Below are 19,430 nucleotides of genomic sequence, written 5' to 3'. Positions count from 1 at the left end.
GCAATAAGTTTATTTTGAAGGGTCTGTTACCCAGTTCTTCTGGTTTGGGCACAGAGACTCAACCTCCTGTTAAGTCGCCCGAAAGTAAAAGCAGGGAGGAGGACAGGAAAGCAGAGAAAGAGAGAGAGAGAAAAGTCCAGAGGCAAGGACAGGCCCCTGGAGAAACAGAAACTGGCAGACTCTTCTCTCTTTGCTGGCAAACCTTCTCCCAAAGTTAGGCATAGGTTATCCACACCTCAGCCTAGGTTCTCTCCAAAGCTCCCAGAGTCAGCCTTACCCAGGCACCACTCTAGGCCTGAGTCCGTGGCTTCCTCTACCAGGTCGTCCTGTAGTTTGTCCGAGAGAGAAGTGGACCGCCCGATGATTCAGCTGGGGGTCCTTCCTGTCCCCTCCACACTGGGAGCAGTGGGTCCTTCCCTTTCCCTTACTGGCCATCCTCCTTTCCCAAGGCCCAGTACTTCAAGGCCTTCGGATGTCAGAGTTGCCAGTATCGAGGGCCCAGCGTCAACATTTTTGGTATCTTCGCTGACAATGACTGTGAGTTCCTCTGCCCCTTTCACTTTGGTAATGGAAGGCTCTTGGAGTCGTAGTTTGCTCGGTGTCAGCTCCAATGGTTTGGTATCATTGTTGAGGGTTTTGGTGCCTTCCTTTCCCCTCGGACCTTTGGTCCTAAGTGGTTTGGTGCACACCCCCCCCCAGTCAGCGCATATGGGGTCGGGGTATTCAGATCCACTGGCATTGAACACCTTGGTGCAAGTGCATGCAGCACCAGTCTCCTGCACTCCATTGGCGTTTGACATGGTGGAGAGGGGTGGAGAGGGTTCTCTCGACTCGATGCCTCCCTGTCTGGATCCTTTTCTACTCCAGCTGGACTCTGGACCCGAGGTCTCCAGTGTTCGACTTCAGTCAGCTTGCCTCTACACTCCATGTTACTCTCCCTGTGTAGCCCCAGGCTTCCGGCTCCTCCCCAGAACCCCCCCCCCCCGAGGAGGTCCACTGGAAGCATTTGTGCAAGAGGAGGTACATTGACTCCACCCCTATGCCTGTCACTGAATACACTGGGAGGAAGGCGAGGGCTCCCCAGATCTCCACTTGATGATGTCTCCTTTGGGAGACATCATGGAAATTCTGTGTCAGAAAGGTGGATGGTCTGCCCAAAAGCCCATTCCGGAGGAGTCCGTGTTCATGGAGGCATTCGGCGCAGGCCCATCTACTTCCTGGGTGACCCCCCCCCCCCCCATGGACCCTTTGGTAGACCTCATTGCCCACAGGGTGAGGGAGGAACTGGATGCGCTGGAGCCAGTACCCAAGTGCCCTGACAAGGTCCTTAGCACCCCGCAAGACAGGATATTTTGGCAGAAGCATGTCCCTGTTAATGCCTTGGTGGTTGCAGCTGCCACCAAAAAGGAGCTTGCCCAGGAGACCTCCTCTGTCCATCTGCCTGACAGGGAGTCCAGAGCAATAGACAGACTGGGGAAGCATGTTTTTATGTCAGCGGCCTTCTCACTGAGGGTGCTGAATTATATAGCGCATGTTACTAGACTGCAGAGGTCACTCATCAAGGAGGTTTCAGCGTCTACCCCGGAGTCCATGTCAGCAGAGTAGAAGATCTTCTTAAAGCCATTTCTAATGTCTTTATGAGACTCCTCTCCTTTGCCACGAAAGGCGCATCTAGAGCAGCACGATCAGGCATTGGTACTAGTCATCACACTTAGATGCGATTTCTCTGAGAACTTCAAGGTATCCTTCAAGAATGCCCCCTTCGATGGAGCTACCCTGTTCGGTCAATCCATGAAGGATACTTTAGCCCCAGTGTGAGAAAGACGGTAAGACCCTGTCTGCCATTGGAGTCTGCTTTTCTAGTCCTCAGCAATCCTATTCCAGGTATCAGAGGTAGTAAGAAGCTGTGGATGTTCTTCGTGTTTCACTGTTGCAGTCATCACACTTGGGTTATCCTGCCAGGGGTAGCCCTCAGTTAGCCCAAATACCAGAGGCTTAGTATTTCTGCGTCGGTTGCTGTCGCTTCAGTACTGATGTCAGGTCATCAGTGGTATAAAAACAGGCAGTCGACGCCATTACATCAGTCTTTCTTGTCGAGGAGCCCGAAGCAGAAGCAGTTCGCACGAGTGCCAGTCGGCTGCTACCTGACTTTTTCATTTCCAAAATTGAAGTTGAAGTCTTCTAAAGCTAAGTACCCTGTTGGGGATCCTTTTTTCTTGCTCTAACCGATGTCAGAAAAAGTTAACAATTGTCTCGCCTGTGGAAAGCTAATACCACACTAAGATTTCCATTCTTACTGCGTCACCTGTTTAGGCCCACACCACGACGTGCCTTGCTGCTGGTTTTGTGCTTTGTTCAGCTCCAAAACTATTCATCTTCGGGCCCTTATTGTAGCTAAATACTTTCATTCTTGATCTCTGTGTTCCGAAATGGCTTCGGTAAGCCATCCGACTACTGATCTTCCGAAAAAACATAAGGATAAAGACAGAGATAGACCGCACAGGTCCAAAACTGCCGACGACACTTCCGTTAAGCTAGTGAGGCACTTTCACAGCCCCTGATGCCCGCTTTGATGGATTCGCAGGCCGCTACCAAGACCCGTTCGGAGTCCGGTATGCTGTGAGATTTCTTTGACTACAGAACCTATGGATGTCTCTACCTTGGATGGGTCCAGACCCACTGTGCAGGCACCTGCTTCTTCACACTACCGATATTCGACACAAACAGACTACTTCTTTCGCGTCTTCAGTTCTTTCTAAAACTACCGAGTTTCTAAGGCTAAGAGTACAAGCTATGCCTAAAAAAAAACAGTGACCCTAACTCAAGCGCCTGCTTCCTTGCCACAGTCGCAGATGCTTAAAATGGTGGAAGACCTTATCATGCTGATTAGGGGAAGCAATCTTCCCTTGCTAAAAGAAAAATAGACTTGTCCTCAGCAGCTTTATCTGATGAAGAGTCCGATGACTCTGAGGTTTCTGATTATGAAGACATGCCCTTATCTGCCAATGAGGATTCAGATGCAGAGGAATCCATTCCTTCTGCCTCCCTTCCAGAGAATTTTTCTTTTGGTGAAACCCTACATATATTGAGAGAGCATTTTTATTGGGAATTCTAGGATTATCCTCAGTCCAAAAAGAGACTCGGGCAATTTTTAGATTTACCACAGCACAGATCCTTAGCTATCCCTCCTGTTCTGGATGTTGTGGATGATGTCTTTTTCTAAACCAGTCTAACTCCTGATACTTTACCCCCTGCTCCCAGGAAACCTGACAGGTACTAAAGAGTCTCTGACTTACACAAATGTCTGTTCAAAAATCCTACTGCTGACCCAGAGGTCATCTTCCAAAGACCTAAAGGAATAAAAGCAACTACAGCTTAGAATCCCACTCCATTGGACAGGGACTCCCGAGCTTTAGACAGATGGGGTAAAAAAGTAAATACCTCTGCAACTCTTGCCATTAGGGCATTAAATTGTCAATTCCACATGCTGAAATACCAGCAACGTACTATGGAACTTATTAATCAAAAATTGTCTACCTTCCCTGACTGTGCAGAAAATAAAGAATTACAGAAGCTTATGCATTCTGCAAGCCAAGTCAGCAAGCATACCCTGCAATGTGGGTATGATGCCCTAGCAGAATCTTGCAGGGCAAGAGTCATAGGTTCTGTACTTAGAAGGCATGCCTGGCTTAAGGAGCAGACCTTGCCAAACCATGTCAAATCAAAATTATTGGACGCACCTCTGAACAAGGACAATCCGTTTGGCACCAAAGCAGAAGAGGTTTTAAAAAAGATGGAAGAAAAAACTAAGTCTATGCAGACAGTCAAAGATTTTTTGCAAGTGCAGCCTTCAAGATTCAGTAAGCATTACCCCTCAAAACATTTGTTCTTTCCAGCCCCCTCAAGGCCACCTCAAACTAGACCTAGGGGAAACAGACGCCCCAGACTACAGTCTCAGGGTATGCAGAGATCTAAGCAATGGAGTAACTCCACTTCTAAAACAGGGAGTGCTAAGCCACCCCCTTATGGAAATAATTCACAATGACTTCTCGACTCCTCCCCTCACCTCTGCCCAATTACTCGTGCTCCTAGGATGCAAAAAACTGGACCTCCATCACCAACGATTAATGGGTCCTCAACATAGTATCCCAGGCGTACAAATTTTATTTCCACATGCAGCCAACCCCAAAAGGGCTCCTAGACCTTCCTCCAAACCAGTGGGCAGAGGTACAAAACCAAGTTCGGTCCCTGGCTCTCCATAAGGGCAATTCAGCCTGTTCCTGCAGAACAGATAGGCCAAGGTTTTTATTCCAGACTTTTCCTAGTACCCAGAAAAGAGGGCACCTGGTGCCCAATCTTAGATCTTTCCATTCTAAACACCTTCCTGGTGGTACCAAAATTCAAAATGCTCACCCTACAGCAGCTTCTCCCTACACTATCCAAAGATACCTGGTTAGCCACCGTAGACCTAAAGGAGGCCTATCTGCACATCCCCATCAGGGACTCCTGCAGGAAATATCTACATTTCAGAGCAGGATCTATTGATTCTCAGTTCTCTGCACTTTCCTTTGGCTTATCCACTGCTCCCAAAATTTTCACAAAATGCTTGGCTTCAGCCATTGCCTATTGCAAACAGAGAAATATTCAAATTTACCCCTACTTGGACGATTGCCTGATTCAGGCAGACAGTCAGGAAAAGCTGTTGCAGCACCTGACATTTGTAAAGGACTTTCTAACCTCCCTGGGGTACACTATCAATGAAAAGAAATCAAAACTAGTCCCCGGTCAAAAAATTGTATTCCTGGGAGCAAGCTTTGGACACAGATGACTGCAAACTAGGCGCCGTAATCGACTCTCCAGCCGACACAAGTATCCTACAAAAGGGCCTCATAGAAACAGACAACTGGTGCCAGAGCCATGGCCTCAAGCTAAATGCCAAAAAGTGTATAGTCATCCCCTTTGGCAAAAACAAAGTGGCCACAAATTACCACATAGGTGATAATCCATTAAGTATGGAAGAAGTAATTAGGGACCTGGGGACCTAAGTTGATAGCAATCTCTCATTTGAAAACCACGTGGCCAAAATGGTTAGAAAAACATTTTATATAGCCCACCTAATCATGAAGGGATTCACATCTAGATCAGGGGAGGTCATCGTGCCTCTTTACTCATCCCTCATCAGGCTCATAAATGAGTACAATGCCCCTTTTGGGATGTACCTTACCAGACACCTGCAGCAACTGGAAAGACCCCAAAAGTACCTCACCAAGAGGATCAAAGGGCTCAAACAGATGCCATATGCTGCCCAGTTAAAGAAACTCCAGCTCTACTCAGTGGTATACCGCCTGCTCAGAGGCGATCTGTGCCTGACGTATAAAGCCATGTCCAACCTGGAATTAATGGACATGCTGCACCTCAGAAAATCCAAATCCCATTGAGCTACGCGCTCGAGAGACTTGAACCTCAGCAGTGAAATAAATAGGACATGCTGGAGGGACAGATTCATAACCCAGAGGCTCCCTTCACTCTGGAATAAAATCCCAGTCCAGATTAGGCAGAATCCCTCATTGACTCTTGTCAAGAGGAATCTTGAGTGGATGGGAGATCGTAGGTTTACCCCGGGTATCACTTCTGTGTCACTGTTAGACAGAGGCACAGTATACTAACCTCGAAAAAGGGTATAGCAAAATTAATTTAAAATGGGTGACGAAAGCCAAACACACTCTGGCTAGGCTTATAAATGCCCTAGGGCACATAGCCTAGTATGAACCTATGAACCTAAGCATCCCAGATGGTATTCCTTACTCCAGAAAAACAAGCCTGTCTGACAGGCTACTTCTCTCAAATGGCCACCAGAACCCAGCTGTCAGCAAGGAAAATCCTGCAAGCTCTAGGGTTCATGGCCTCCTGCATTCTGCTAATTCCATATGCCAGATTGCATATGAGGAAACTTCAGTGGTACTTAAGTCTTTGGTGCCAACATTCTCAGGATCTGGAAACTTATCATACATATGATACCTTGTCAAAGGAAAGAGTTCCTTTGGTGGGCAGCAGAGTGCAACCACAACAAGGGACTTCCCTTTACACAACCCCATGCCACCCAGACCCTAACCACAGATGCATCAGATTATGCCTGGGGTGCACATCTGGACGTCAGGTGCATTCAGGGCCACTGGAGCCCAAATCAGATTCATCTGCACATCAACCAAAAAGAGATGCTAGCTGTTCAGCATGCTCTTGACAACTTTCAGATCCCTACTCTCTCTGGGGCCTCTACTAATGAAAACTGACAACACCACAGTGATGTGGTACATCAACAAGCAGGGGGGAACCCACTCTTGCCTACACTGTAGGCTAGCCATGACCCTGTGGAACACTGCCTCGGCAATGCATATTCACCTGCAAGCTCAATTCCTGCCAGGCAACCAAAACTCTCTGGCAGACAACTTAAGCAGAAATCTCCTAGACACACAAGAGTGGCAATTAAACCACAACACCTTCAGCCTGGTGGTCTAAAAATGTGGTACCCCGAAGGTGGACCTATTTGCCTCCCCCTACAACCACTAGCTGAGCAAACTCTGCACCAGGGAACCTCACAGTAAGGCCTGGAAAGTGCATGCCCTATCCTTCCAGTGGGCAAACCTCTCAATCTATGCATTTCCCCCTTTACCTCTTCTTACAAGAGTATTACTCAAGGGAGAAAAGACCAAGGGCAATCCTGATTGCCCCAGACTGGCCATGCCAACACTGGTACCAACCACTGCGCAGTCTGTCACCATTCCAACTCTCCTAACTGAGCAGGAGGGACAGTTCGTGCATCTGCAATTGCAGACCCTGAACCTTGCAGCCTGACTTATTCCTTGACTTCTCCTCCAGTGGCCACCCTAAGCAAGCAGGTACAGGATGTCATACCTGAAGCCAGACAACCCTATGCTGACAAGTGGGAAAAGGTATTGTTCCTGGATCTACACTAAAGGAGCGGATCAAGCACAGCCCTCATTACCTCTCATCCTGGATTACCTAGCAGACCTACTCCACAGGGGCCTATCCTTCTCTTCCATTAAGATCCTTACCTCTGCCATCTCTGCTCATTATAGCACTGAGTTACCTCTCTTCTCACACCTTCTCATCGAGCAGTTCCTGAGAGGGGCTAACTACTTAAGGCCACCAAGAAGAGCCCTTACCCCTGTTTGGGACCTTAACTTTGTGTTGGAAAAGCTCACTCAACCCCCCTTTCAGCCTGCGGCGTCAGCAGAGTTAAAATTCCTCTCTTGGAAAACAGCCTTGCTTGGCCATCACTTCAGTTGGAAGAGTGTCTGAGCTACAAGCACTTATGGCTGTGGAACAGCTGTCTGTGCACAGACAGCTCAGATTCTATCTAGACAGGACCAAATCATTCAGAAAAACTGATCAGTTGGTAGTCAGCTTTGCTCACTCCTTACAGGGCTATTGGTATTTACTTTTTACTGGTGGTCTTTTTCCACCATAACTTAGTTCCCTATTTGGGGGCTCCTAAGATTTGGGGCAAGAAAAACTTATGTAATGGCATCGGCTGCCTGTTTTTATACCATTGTTGACCTGACGTCAGTCCTGAAGTGACAAAAACCAACGCAGAAATACTAAACCTCTGGTACTCGGGCCGACTGAGGCTGCCCCTGGCAGGATAACCCTTGTGTGATGACTGCAACAGTGAATACACTCTCAAACATCTACATTTATGGTAATACACAACTGTACTTTGTCTCTACCTTGGATGGGTCCAGAGCCACTGAGCAGGCACCAGCTTCCGAGGAAGTACTTGGCACTACCGATTCTCAACACAAACCAATGACTTCTTTTGCATCTTCTGTTCTTTCGAAAACTACCGAGTTTCTAAGGCCCAGGATATGAACCACACCCAAGAAACTGACGACCCCATCACAGGCACCTGCTTCCTTGCCTCAGTCTCAAATGCTTAAAATGGCAGAAGACCTTATAATGTTGATCAGGGGAAGCCAAGCTACCCTTTCCAAAAGAAAAAGAGATTTGTCCCCAGTAGTCTTATCTGAACAGGAGTCTGATGACTCCGATGCCTCTGAATATGAAGACATGCAACCCCTTTCTGCTTATGTGGATTCTGATGCAGAAGAATCCATTCCTTTAGCCTCTCCACCTAAAGATTTTTCCTTTGGGGAAACCCTTCATACTTTAAGGGAACATTTCCAATGGGAATGTCGGGTCTACCGTCAGTCTAAAAAGAGACTCAGGGAATTTTTAGATCTTCCACAGCACAGACCCCTGGCCATTCCTCCTGTCCTGGATGTTATGGATGATGTTTTCATGGAATCTAGTTTAACTCCTGACACCCTCTCTCCTGCTGCCAGGAAACCTGCCCGGTATTAGAGTCCCTGACTCTCACAAATTTCTTTTCAAAAATCCTACTTCTGACCCTGAGGTGATCTCCCAAGGGCCTAAAGGAATTAAAGCAACTTCTGCTAAGAATCCCACCCCCTCAGATAGTGATTCCTGAGCTTTAGACAGAGGGGGTGAAAAAGTATATACCTCTGCTACTCTTGCTATTAGAGCACTAAATTGTCAGTTCCATATGCTAAAATTCCAGCAGCATACCATGGAACTCCTCAAACAAAAAATATTAACTTTTCCTGCTTGTGCAGAAAAGAGTTGCCAGATTTAATGCATTCTGCAAGTCAACCTTACACTGTGATTTTGATGCCCTAGAAGCATGAAGCATCTTGCAGGTCAACAGTCACCAAGTCTGTACTTATAAGGCATGCTTGGCTTAAGGAACGGCCCTTGCCAGACCATGTCATATCTAAACTGTTGGATGCACCCTTGCACAAAGCCAACTTATTTGGCACCAAGTCTTAAAAAAGATGGAAGAAAAAGCTAAATTTATGCAGAGAGTTGAGGATTTACTGCAGGTCCAGTCACCCAGGTTCAGTAGGCATTGCCCCTCCAAACACTGGTCCAGTCCTTCCCCCTCCAAGTCAGTTCAGCCCAGACCCCGGGGAAGCAGACCCCCCCCCCCCCCACAACAGCCACAGGAAATGCAGAGATCAAAGCAATGGAGTACCTCCACTTCTAAACCAGGGAGTGCAAAGCCACCCCCTCATGGTAAGAACTCACAATGACTCTCCACTTCCACCCTTCCCTCTGCCCACATGCACTTGTCCTGGGAGGAAAACTCTCCTTCCATGCAAGCATCTGGGCCACCATTACCAACGACCGCTGGGTCCTCAATATAGTGTCCCAGGGATACACATTTTCTTTCCACACTCTACCAACCCCAAAAGGATTCCCAGATCTACCTCCAAACCAGTGGGCAGAGGCCAAAAACCAAGTTCTTTCCTTGCTCTCCATGAGGGCAATAGAACACGTTCCTGCAGAACAGGCCAAAGTTTCTACTCCAGGCTCTTCCTGGTACCCAGAAAAGAGGGCACCTGGTGCCCCATCCCTCAATTTATCCATTCTAAACACCTTCTTGGTGATACCAACATTCAAAATGCTCACCCTTCAGCAACTGTTACCTATGCTCTCCAAGGATGTCTGGCTGGCCACCCTAGACCTAAAAGAGGCCTTACCTACACATCCCAATCAGGGAATCATGCAGGAAATATCTACGTTTCAGGGCAGGATCTCTGAACTTTCAGTTCTCTGCACTTCCCTTTGGCTTATCTACTGTTCCCAGAGTTTTCTCAAAATACCTGGCTCCCGCCATTGCTTTTTGCAGGCAAATAAATATTCAAATTTCCCATACGTAGATGACTGCTTAATTAAGGCAGACTGTCAGGAAAAGCTGCTCAAGCACCTGGCCTTTGTAAAGGACCTACTGACCTCTGTAGGGTGCACTATCAACAAAAAGAAATCCAAACTAGTACCCACCCAAAAAATTATATTCCTGGGAGCATGCCTGGACACAGCATCCCAGATGGCATTCCTTACACCAGAAAAGCAAATTTACCTGACAGGCTATTTCTCTCAGTTAGCCACCAGACCCCAGTTTTCCACAAGGAAAATCCTGCAAGCTCTGAGGTTCATGGCATCTTGCATTCTGCTCATTCTTTGCATTCTGTTCATTCCATATGCCAGACTGCATATGAGGAAACTTTAGTGGTAACTAAAAAGCCTTTGGTGTAAACACTCTCAAGACCTGGAAACTCTTATACCAATGATACCTTGTCTAAGGAAAGATTTCCTTTGGTGGGCAGCAGCATGCTACCACAGCAAGGGACTACCCTTCTCACCACCCCATGCTGCTCAGACCCTCACCACAGACGCATCAGACTATGCCTGGGGCGCACACCTGAACGGCAGGTGCATACAGGACCAATGGAGCCCACAGCAAATACATCTGCACATCAACCAAAAAGATTTGCTAGCTGTTCAGTATGAATTGACAGCTTTCAGACCCCTTTTCTCCCCAGTGGCTTTACTGATCAAAACCGACAACACCACATTGATGAGGTATATCAACAAGCAGGGAGGGACATACTCCTACACACTATGCAGGCTCGCCATGACCATTTGGCACACAGCCTCAGCCATGCAACTACACCTGTTAGCACAATTCCTGCCAGGCTCTCTAAACTCTCTGGTAGACAACTTAAGCAGAAATTTTCTGGACCCACACAAGTGGTAGCAAAACCAAGGAACCTTCACCCTTATAATTCAGAAATGGGGCACCCCGAAGGTAGACCTCTTTGCTTCCCACTCCAACCATCAGCTCAGCAAGTTCTGCACCATGGAGCCTCACTGCAGGATGCTCTATCTTTCCAGTGGGTCAACCTTCTCGGTCTATGCATTTCCCCCACTACCTCTCATTACCAGGGTACTGCTCAAAATAAAGGAGGAAAAACCAAGGGCAGTCCTGATTGTCCCAGACTGGCCACGCCAGCACTGGTACCCACTGCTGGGCAGCCTGTCCCCTGTGCCACCATGGCATCTCCCTCAGATCCCAGCACTCCTGACCCAAAGAGAAGGAGAATTCATGCATCCCCAATTGCAGACCCTCAGTTTGGCAACCTGGCTTATTCCCTGACCACTGTACAAGCTGTCAGTCTCAGTAAACGGGTTCTAGAGGTTATACGTAAGGCCAGACGCCCTAGCACTAGAAAGTCTTATGCTGACAAATGGAAAAGGTTTTGCACCTGGATTCAGGCTAAGGGAGCTGATATGGCACAGCCCTCCCTACCTCTCATCCTGGATTACCTAGCTGACCTACTACACAGTGGTCTATCCTTTTCCTCTATTAAAATTCATGCCTCTGCTATCTCTGCTCATTTCAGCACTGAGCAACCTCTCTTCTCGCACCCTGTCATCAAACAGTTCCTCAGAGGGGCTAGCAACTTGAGGCCACCCAGAAGAGCACCTACCCCAGCATGGGACCTAAACTTTGTGTTAGAGAAACTCACCCTGCTCTTCCCCCCCTTTGAACCAGCAGCTTCAGCAGAATTAAAGTTTCTCTCATGGAAGACGGCCTTGCTTCTGGCCATCACTTCAGCAAGAAGAATATCCGAGCTACAAGCACTAATGGCTGTAGAGTCCTTCATCATTTTCCATGCTGACAGGGTCTCCCTCAGGACTAACCCATCCCTCTTGCCAAAAGTGATGTCCAGTGTGGCTCTCAACCAATCCATTCATTTGCCCACCTTTTTCCCTAACCCACAAAACAAGGGGGAAAGAATACCACACTCTCTAGATGTGCACAGACAGCTCAGATTCTATCTAGACAAGGCCAAATCATTCAGAAAAACTGATCGGTTGTTAGTCAGCTTTGCTGCAGGAGCAGAGGGCAAAGCCATATCCAAACAAACCATTTCCAAATGGTTAGCACACTGCATCCATTTTTGCTACAAGCAACACGGGAAACCTCCCCCTAAGGGAGTCGGAACACATTCTACCAGAGCAACCTCCACCTCTACAGCTTTCCTCAGAGAAGTCCCCACCAGGGACATTCTGGAAGCTGCAACTTGGAGTTTTGTTCATACCTTCACCAAGCATTACCACCTGCCTGTCTTTCCAAATCCAGGCCATGCTTTGCTACTGCAGTCTTGCAGGGCATCCTAGCCAGCCCCCAGTCTTCTTGACTGCCTCCATCCTTTTCCTCAGCTTTGGGAATCGACCCAAATGTGATGACTGCAATAGTGAAACACGAAGAATATAGTACAGTTGTGTACACTTACCATAAATGTAGATGTTAGAGTGTACTCACTGTTGCAGTCCTGGTTTCCCTCTCTCCATCCCCCTTTCTCTCTCTCTTATTACAAGGAACGTTTTGGTATTTACTTTCTACTGGTGGGGTTCTTCCACCAGATCCTGGCTCCCACTTAGGGGCTCCTGAGAGGCCAAGAAAAGCTTATGTAATGGCGTCGGTTGCCTTACTTTATACTACTGATGATCTGACGTCATTCCTGAAGCGACAGCAACCGGCGCAGAAATACTAAGCCTCTGGTATTCAGGCCGACTGAGGGCTACCCTGGCAGGGATAACCCAAATGTGATGACTGCAACAGTTAATACACTGGAACATCTACATTTATGGTAAGTGTACACAACTGTACTTTATTTTACCTTTGGCAAGACTACACATGCGCGTTCTTAAATGGACCCTAGCAGTACAGTGGTCTATTCTAGACAAACCCTCTGTGTCATCCCATTCAGCTGTCCAGAGCCTGCAAGTCCTCCCTACTGTGGTGGTTAAACTCTCAGAAATTGGCAGAAGGTCCCCCTTTCATGGCTCCTGCTCCTGTAGCCACAGTCACCACGGACACCTCCTAGCTTGGGTCAGGGGGAGCATTGGCTGGGACAAGACTGTTCAAGGGACATGATCAGTGTTAGAGACCAACTTACACATCAGCATTCTGGAAATGAGGGCAGTGCTTTTGGCGTTGCAGGTGGTGCATTCATTTTTTCCCCGAGGAATGATCGCTATACAGATGGACAACATGGCAGTGGTCTGATATATCAACAAACAGGGAGGAACCAGATGTTATCCCCTCTGTCGAGTGGCCATGAGATTGTGGGAATGGGCAATCTCTTCGCCTCTCCTTCCAGTGCCAGTATAGTGGTTGTTTTGCCCTGATCTCCCCCAGAGGAGGGTTTCCCAGAGATGCACTAGTTCAAGCTTGGACCCCTCCCCCCAGTCTGCTGTATGCTTACGCTCCCCTTCCTCTGGTTGAAGACAAATGAAGAACAACAGTTCAGATTGAACGTTATGGTGAGTACATACCTTCTTTTTTTTAAGCTGGACTGAAGATGCTAACATAGTATCATTCTAGTTTCTCATTTGGACTGTGGTACTGTTTTGTAAAACAGTGTATTAGTTAAAACAAGTGAAAGTTCAGTTCATTTGGCATCATCCAGAGACAGTTGTATATACTGATATTCTTGTCTTCTTGACACAGGTCTGATTCAGGTTGGCAAGTGGAATCCAGTCCCATTGTCATATGTGACAGATGCACCTGATGCCACAGTTGCTGACATGTTACAGGATGTATATCATGTAGTTACTTTGAAAATCCAGTTACACAGGTGAGTGTCTCTAGTCCCAGGGCACAGACCATAAACATGCTATTCTGTTAATAGAAACTTAAGCTTCATTAAGCAGGCTCTGATAACATTGTACTTAATCACTTGCAAAGAATACGAATGGTTGTATTTTTCTTTCTTTTTCTATGGTATTTAACAGTTACTCTAGCAATATTATTTTTAACATGTGCTTGCTTTCAAGTGTAATGGATCAGAATGCAGCTGCTTAATGATGAATCAGATTATTTAAGGAAGAATTATAATGTATAGTTCAGATAAAATTATTTGCTAAAAGACACGTATTATTAGAGCATTTAATTACATTTTTAAACCTAATTATTCATCTGTGTATTGATTCAGTTATTTTAACACTGTTGAATTTTTTATTTTTAAAGTATTCATTTTTAGTCTAGATTTAAATTATGCCCTTCTTACTGACAAGCAGAAAAGCAGTGCGCCTTAAATTGTCTTACCAAGTGCATCAGAGCAGGAAGGTAGAAGTAACATGGAATAATAGTCGCCACATGCAGCTGATGTATAATTCATGCATCAATACAGCAGATGTGTTGTATAAAGTAATTAACTAATCAGAACAATCAGGAGACCTAGAGCAATCTCCAGATGCATCTGCTTGATGCTCCAAATGAAATCTGTCTGTCTTAAAGGAATGTTCTGCAGCAGGATGCAATCTTGTAATAATCCCTTCTCTAATCTCTCTCTCTCTTACAGTTGCCCTAAACTAGAAGATTTACCTCCTGAGCAGTGGACTCACACAACTGTAAGAAATGCCCTGAAGGATTTACTAAAGGACATGAACCAGAGCACACTGGCTAAAGAATGCCCCCTTTCCCAGGTATTTTAATACTCGCATGTTTTGTATTTTTTCATTCATTCTCAGTAATAGAGAGAGAAAAAAATATTGCACTACACAAACATGGTGGAATATATTCATTTGCTACTTCAAACACATCAAAACAATACTGCTTACATTTTAATTCTTAATTTTAGCATTTAAGAAAATTTTTGTATAATATTGCTGTCTATAGATTTGTCTGTATTTTAAAGGGTGGTATAAGAACAAAGGTGTTACAGTCTGTCTTGCTTGTCTTCCTTTGATTACAGGGTCACACATTTATTTTGCAGCCCATGCTTCACTACCAAAGAATGCTGTTTATGTGACTGCTCATATGGGCCATGTAGTTTGGGGAAAATCAGAAATAATGCTTGGATTTTGGGTTGGTTGATAGGGAATGCAGTACATGGGTCAGTTTTAAGGAAAGAGAAGTTAATTGATGTCTTTCCACTGTGATGTATTTGTTTTGCCAGTGTTTTGAGCATCAGTCATAGTGGCTCATCTTAAAGTGTTCATTTTGTCACTAACTTGCTATATGTGTTAAATGTCTAGAATTTGTTAGGATTTAACCAAATAGTTAAAGTAATAGTCTGCATAAATAAAAAAAAAAAATCTGTTTATAAACCCACAGCTGTTAGAGCTGTGGTAGATCTGAGCTGTATCAAATACTAGTATTATAAGTCATATAATTAAGTCGTATGTTTTTTAAAACAAGACAGCGATGCTGGTCCAGTTTAGAAGGTGATGCTTCTGCTTTCTGACATCAGACTTGTTAACATTTGTCCCACGCTGCAGGTGCCTAGCAAATAAATTGCCAGCAAGCTTTACTGTGTCACTTTGTAAAAAGCCAAGTGTATGTCCCCACTATTAGCTGATACATGGATGTTACTTTTGCATAGTAAACAAAACCTGGGCAGCATTGCAAACTTAGACATTCCAAGTGCCTTCTGGCAGTGGACTAATGCATCTTAACCCTTCTACTGTTGACCATTTTACTAAAGTTAACTGCAAAGTATTGAATGATTTGAGACTATGTTTACTTTTGTGTATAATAGGCTATGTCCTCAAATTGTTTGAAATTTTGTCCAGTGAAATTCTCAGTGTAGTGGTAGGATAGATGTTTATCATTATTGCAGTAATGCTAATCAATGGGATATATAATGACAAGTTTTATTCCACTCAACTTCTTTAGACAAAAGTGAAGCAAGACAAATTAGTTTAAATACCACACCTAAAAGGTCACATGGCATACTCATCCATTAATTCTTTAAAACATACACATATATTTAGCATTAAATAAAATTCCACTTATATCTTTAAAAAAAACTTAACACTTAAATCATGCATCCTAAATACATATTCACTAAACTACCTAAGTAGAAATTCATAAATCATTTATACGTTGAAGCATGAAAATTGTCAATGGAAACAAAGCACCACAAGATAAGAAATGAGGGAGATGAAGAAGGGGGGTGGAGAATGGTGTAAGTGCAAAGTAACAGTCATCTTTGTAAACTTTTCATCTTTAACGCACTGGCTATAGAGTACACATCATTCAAACCTGGTTTTATGTATGCCCTAGTTATTATTTGCCAATATGTAATTCCCGCACCTCCAATTCTACACTTAAGGGACCCCCCTAATGTCATATTCAATTTGATCAGTAGCTCTAAACAAAAAGGAATGCCCTGGGTTATCCCTCACATACTTAGCCAGGGTATTTTCGATCTTCCCCTTTCAGATGTTGTAAAGGTGTTCATATACCCTCTTTCTCAACCGCTTTCTTTGGTCATGAAAATTTCACAGGGAAGTTCTTCATAGTGTGGTTGAGGTGAGAGACTGTTTCCCAGGTTGAAGTGCTTGATGTCCCTAGGAAAAAGAAATAAAACATTACACACAATTCTTTTCAAAACAATATTTCTCTAGATAAAAATGCATTAATTACTTTGGCTGAAAACTTTATTGCAGGCTATGAATGCCATGAAACTGGTGGGAGACTTGACTAAATAACATTGTTCCACAATACCTAAGGATCGTTTGTCAGATGATTATAAGGATAAGGACATGGCTTTTCTTTGTTTTTTTTTTTTTTTTTCTCATGTGTCCCTGACTCTTAATCTCAGGTGAGTAATTCCTCAGTTTATCATGCTGAGGAATTTTCTTTTGCTGAAACTGTTCAGAATGAATAATCTGTTTCAGTGGGAAAAGGTGGATGTTCCCTTTTCTTTAAGGAGATGTTATTATAGGTTGCAAGTGGATATCCCACACTGTACTCCTTTTATGTCACATTTATTGAATGCTTTGGCCTTGCTGTGCAGTAACCCCGAGTCAAACAGACTGTATAGTTCCTCAGACTAACAAGTATTTGTTTTTTCATCCTTGGTCTGAAGCAACAGCTGTTTCTATTTCTGTTTCTTAAGCTGCTGACAAGTTTTTGGTCGATGTTAAATGCTAATCCTTCTTAAGAGTGATAAAAACTTTGGTATGGGAAGAGTTTTTTTCCTTCTGCTTTAACCTTCAGAATTTTGAACTACCAGGTTTGTATGTTGAAGTACTTGCTGACTTTTGTTGACAGATTGAGGAACTTTTCTGTCAGTTTGCCTCCAGAAAGTAGATCCTTTCTGAATCCTATTATTGCTGCTTTTAAGTGCTAAACATTCTTTAAAGAGTGTGTATCTACCACCACCTTGGCATCATCTGTGGCTTTTTTGAAAGGGCTGGATTCTAGAAGTATTCTAGAAGCAGCAACTTGGTCCTCTGTACATACTTTTAGAAAGTACTATAAGCGCACTACAAGCTTGATTCCTTCTGTTTGTCTAGATCAGGCTTTGCTAGGACCATTTTCCAGGGGCTCCTAGACTCTTCTCTTTCTACCTCCCAAAACTTGTAAGCTATGGTAGTCTACCCATATAGCTTATGCTACTGCAGCAGTGATAAATATGAACAACCTAGCATAGTTGCATAAGTAAATTTACCATAGCGGCAGATGTTCAAATGATCACTGTTGCAGTAACCGCTCCATCCATTCCTCCATGCCCCTTGTTTTTTGGTATGTTGTTTATGCCAAAGGTTTGGTTATTTGTATCTTGTTCTCAGCCTCCCAATGTGTGTTGACAGGAAATCTCTGAAGGGCTGGGCACCAAAACTTAACTTTTTAGTTAGCTCCGCTCAAGCTGACTGACAGTTTGGGTGAGTAGAAGGTGTCCTATAGCTTTCGAAGCTGGCAGGATGTTGTACCATTGGCAGAACCAGATCCAGCACTAGGTGACTTGGGTAGCTGGCTAGAGCCCCTGTTGGCTCGGGGGGCAGGGAGGACTTGTTTGTTTAAAAAAAAAAAAAGAATTATTAAAAGATCCCTTCTGTAAACGCACAGCTCTACAAATCTTACTGTTAGAATGTCCACACAGGAGATTTGCTACTGTCTAATTAAGTGACTTTGATCAGAGGAAAACCCTGAACCTTAATTATCCTTAATTATTGATAGACAATTGCCTTAAACCTCCTCAGCAACTGCCAGGTCTCCTTAAATCTTGTATATGTGTCTATGTTTGTGTCCCGCCCACCATTCTCCTAGTGATGTATTGGAATATCTTTTTTGGTTCACTCTGGATGAGTACACTAGTTTAGGCAAGAAAGTCCTGAAGATCTTTCCACTCTGGCTGCTAATTTCTGTCATCTGGGATGGCCAGTTGGTAGTTAGTAGAGCTGAGAGAGGAATCCAGAGCTTTTGGAAACTGTCCAGTTGCTGAGTCTTGGGCAAGACCCAACCCATAGGCTACTGCAGCATTGGGAAACTCATCTACTGTTGTAAGTGTAGCTTACACTGCTGTACTACTTCAGAAGAGGTTAAATCTGAGATTTCTTCTTTTGATGAGGAGGTTTTGTTTAAGTGCCTGAATGCAGAAGATCCAAACAGTTTGATGAAAGAGGCAATTTGATTCAGGGGGTTGCTAACATTTTTCAACCCTCTTACTTACATCTAATAAATCCTCTAGTTCATGTTACAAAGCAAATGTAGACCCAAAAAGCCTCTGGCAAACAGGATTGTAAGTAGTGGCTGGAAGGATAAAAAAAAAGAAAGATCCTTTCAGGAAAAGGAACAGTCGTCCACTTCAGAATGACTATATCAGGATACTCCCCCTTCTGCCACTTCCTTACATCTGTCCCACAGAATGGTTCTCAGTCTTCCACTTTAGCATTAAATTATCGTGGGCTAATGGCTTCCGAGAGGGGGATACAAATGGCAGTGGGAAGACCTGTTCCCTTTTGGGGGTATTCCTCCCCGTCTTCCTCATTTGCAAACAAGACCGAACTGTTTCCTGTGGTTCTTAATCCTCTGCATTCTTTAGGGGTCATAGATCCTGTGGCCATAAATCACATGAGGAAAAGGAATGTTTCCTGGTGTCGAAGGATGAAACCTAGGTACCAGTTCTTGTCCTTTCCTTTCTGAACTTGTTTTTGAAAGTGCCAAAATTTAATAATTTTACCTCTCATTCCGTTTTTTTTTTTTTTTTTGTGGTAATTTTAATACCTTTTAGGCATATGTTTTCAGACTTGCAGGAATTAAAGGAGGCAAAGAAACCTGCTTCTAAGAAATCACATTGGAGAAGTGGGAGAGATTTTTCTATTTGGTGCCATAGGTTCATAGGTTGGTACTAGGATATCGGCCCTAGGGCCTATACAAGCCTAGCCATAACAATTCCCTGGCTATTTCTTCCCACACTACTTACTTCCCTGGACCCCTGTTTAGCAGAGCGACTGACGTGATCCCCGGGGTGAATTTCCTATCTCCCATCCAATCATCAAGGTTCCTTTTGAAGAGGGCCAAAGAGGCGCTCTGCTTGACATGTATGGGCAATCTATTCCAGAGTCTGGGGAGTCTCTGGGTCAGGAACCTATTCCCCCAGCATGTTTTGTTTATTGTATAGTAGTAAGAACCAGGAATCTTTTAAGGGCCAGTTGCTTCTGGTTTTACAACATTTCTGTGACTTCTATCAGAATATTAGTTGTGGCCATTTCTGCTTGTCTACCCATAGACTGTAGATGTGTGT

General features: G+C 44.6%; 1 protein-coding gene across 7 annotated transcripts in view; it reads left to right on the top strand.

Annotated features, from left to right (window-relative positions):
• The window catches only part of SATB1 (SATB homeobox 1), a 1,726,940-nt gene that overhangs the window by 1,106,136 nt on the left and 601,374 nt on the right, over positions 1–19,430 (top strand). For all 7 annotated transcript variants that reach the window (XM_044066968.1, XM_044066966.1, XM_044066967.1 and 4 more), the window contains 2 exons: positions 13,403–13,529; positions 14,256–14,379. In XM_044066968.1, the coding sequence (XP_043922903.1) occupies positions 13,403–13,529; positions 14,256–14,379 (251 nt within the window). The remainder of the gene's footprint in view (positions 1–13,402; positions 13,530–14,255; positions 14,380–19,430) is intronic.

The sequence above is a fragment of the Protopterus annectens genome, chromosome 3.part1, assembly GCF_019279795.1.
Source record: "Protopterus annectens isolate FY-2018-M chromosome 3.part1, PAN1.0, whole genome shotgun sequence".
NCBI lineage: Eukaryota > Metazoa > Chordata > Ceratodontiformes > Protopteridae > Protopterus > Protopterus annectens.
The sequence above is the reverse complement of the archived record's forward strand: the minus strand, read 5'-3'. Positions and strand labels throughout refer to the sequence as shown.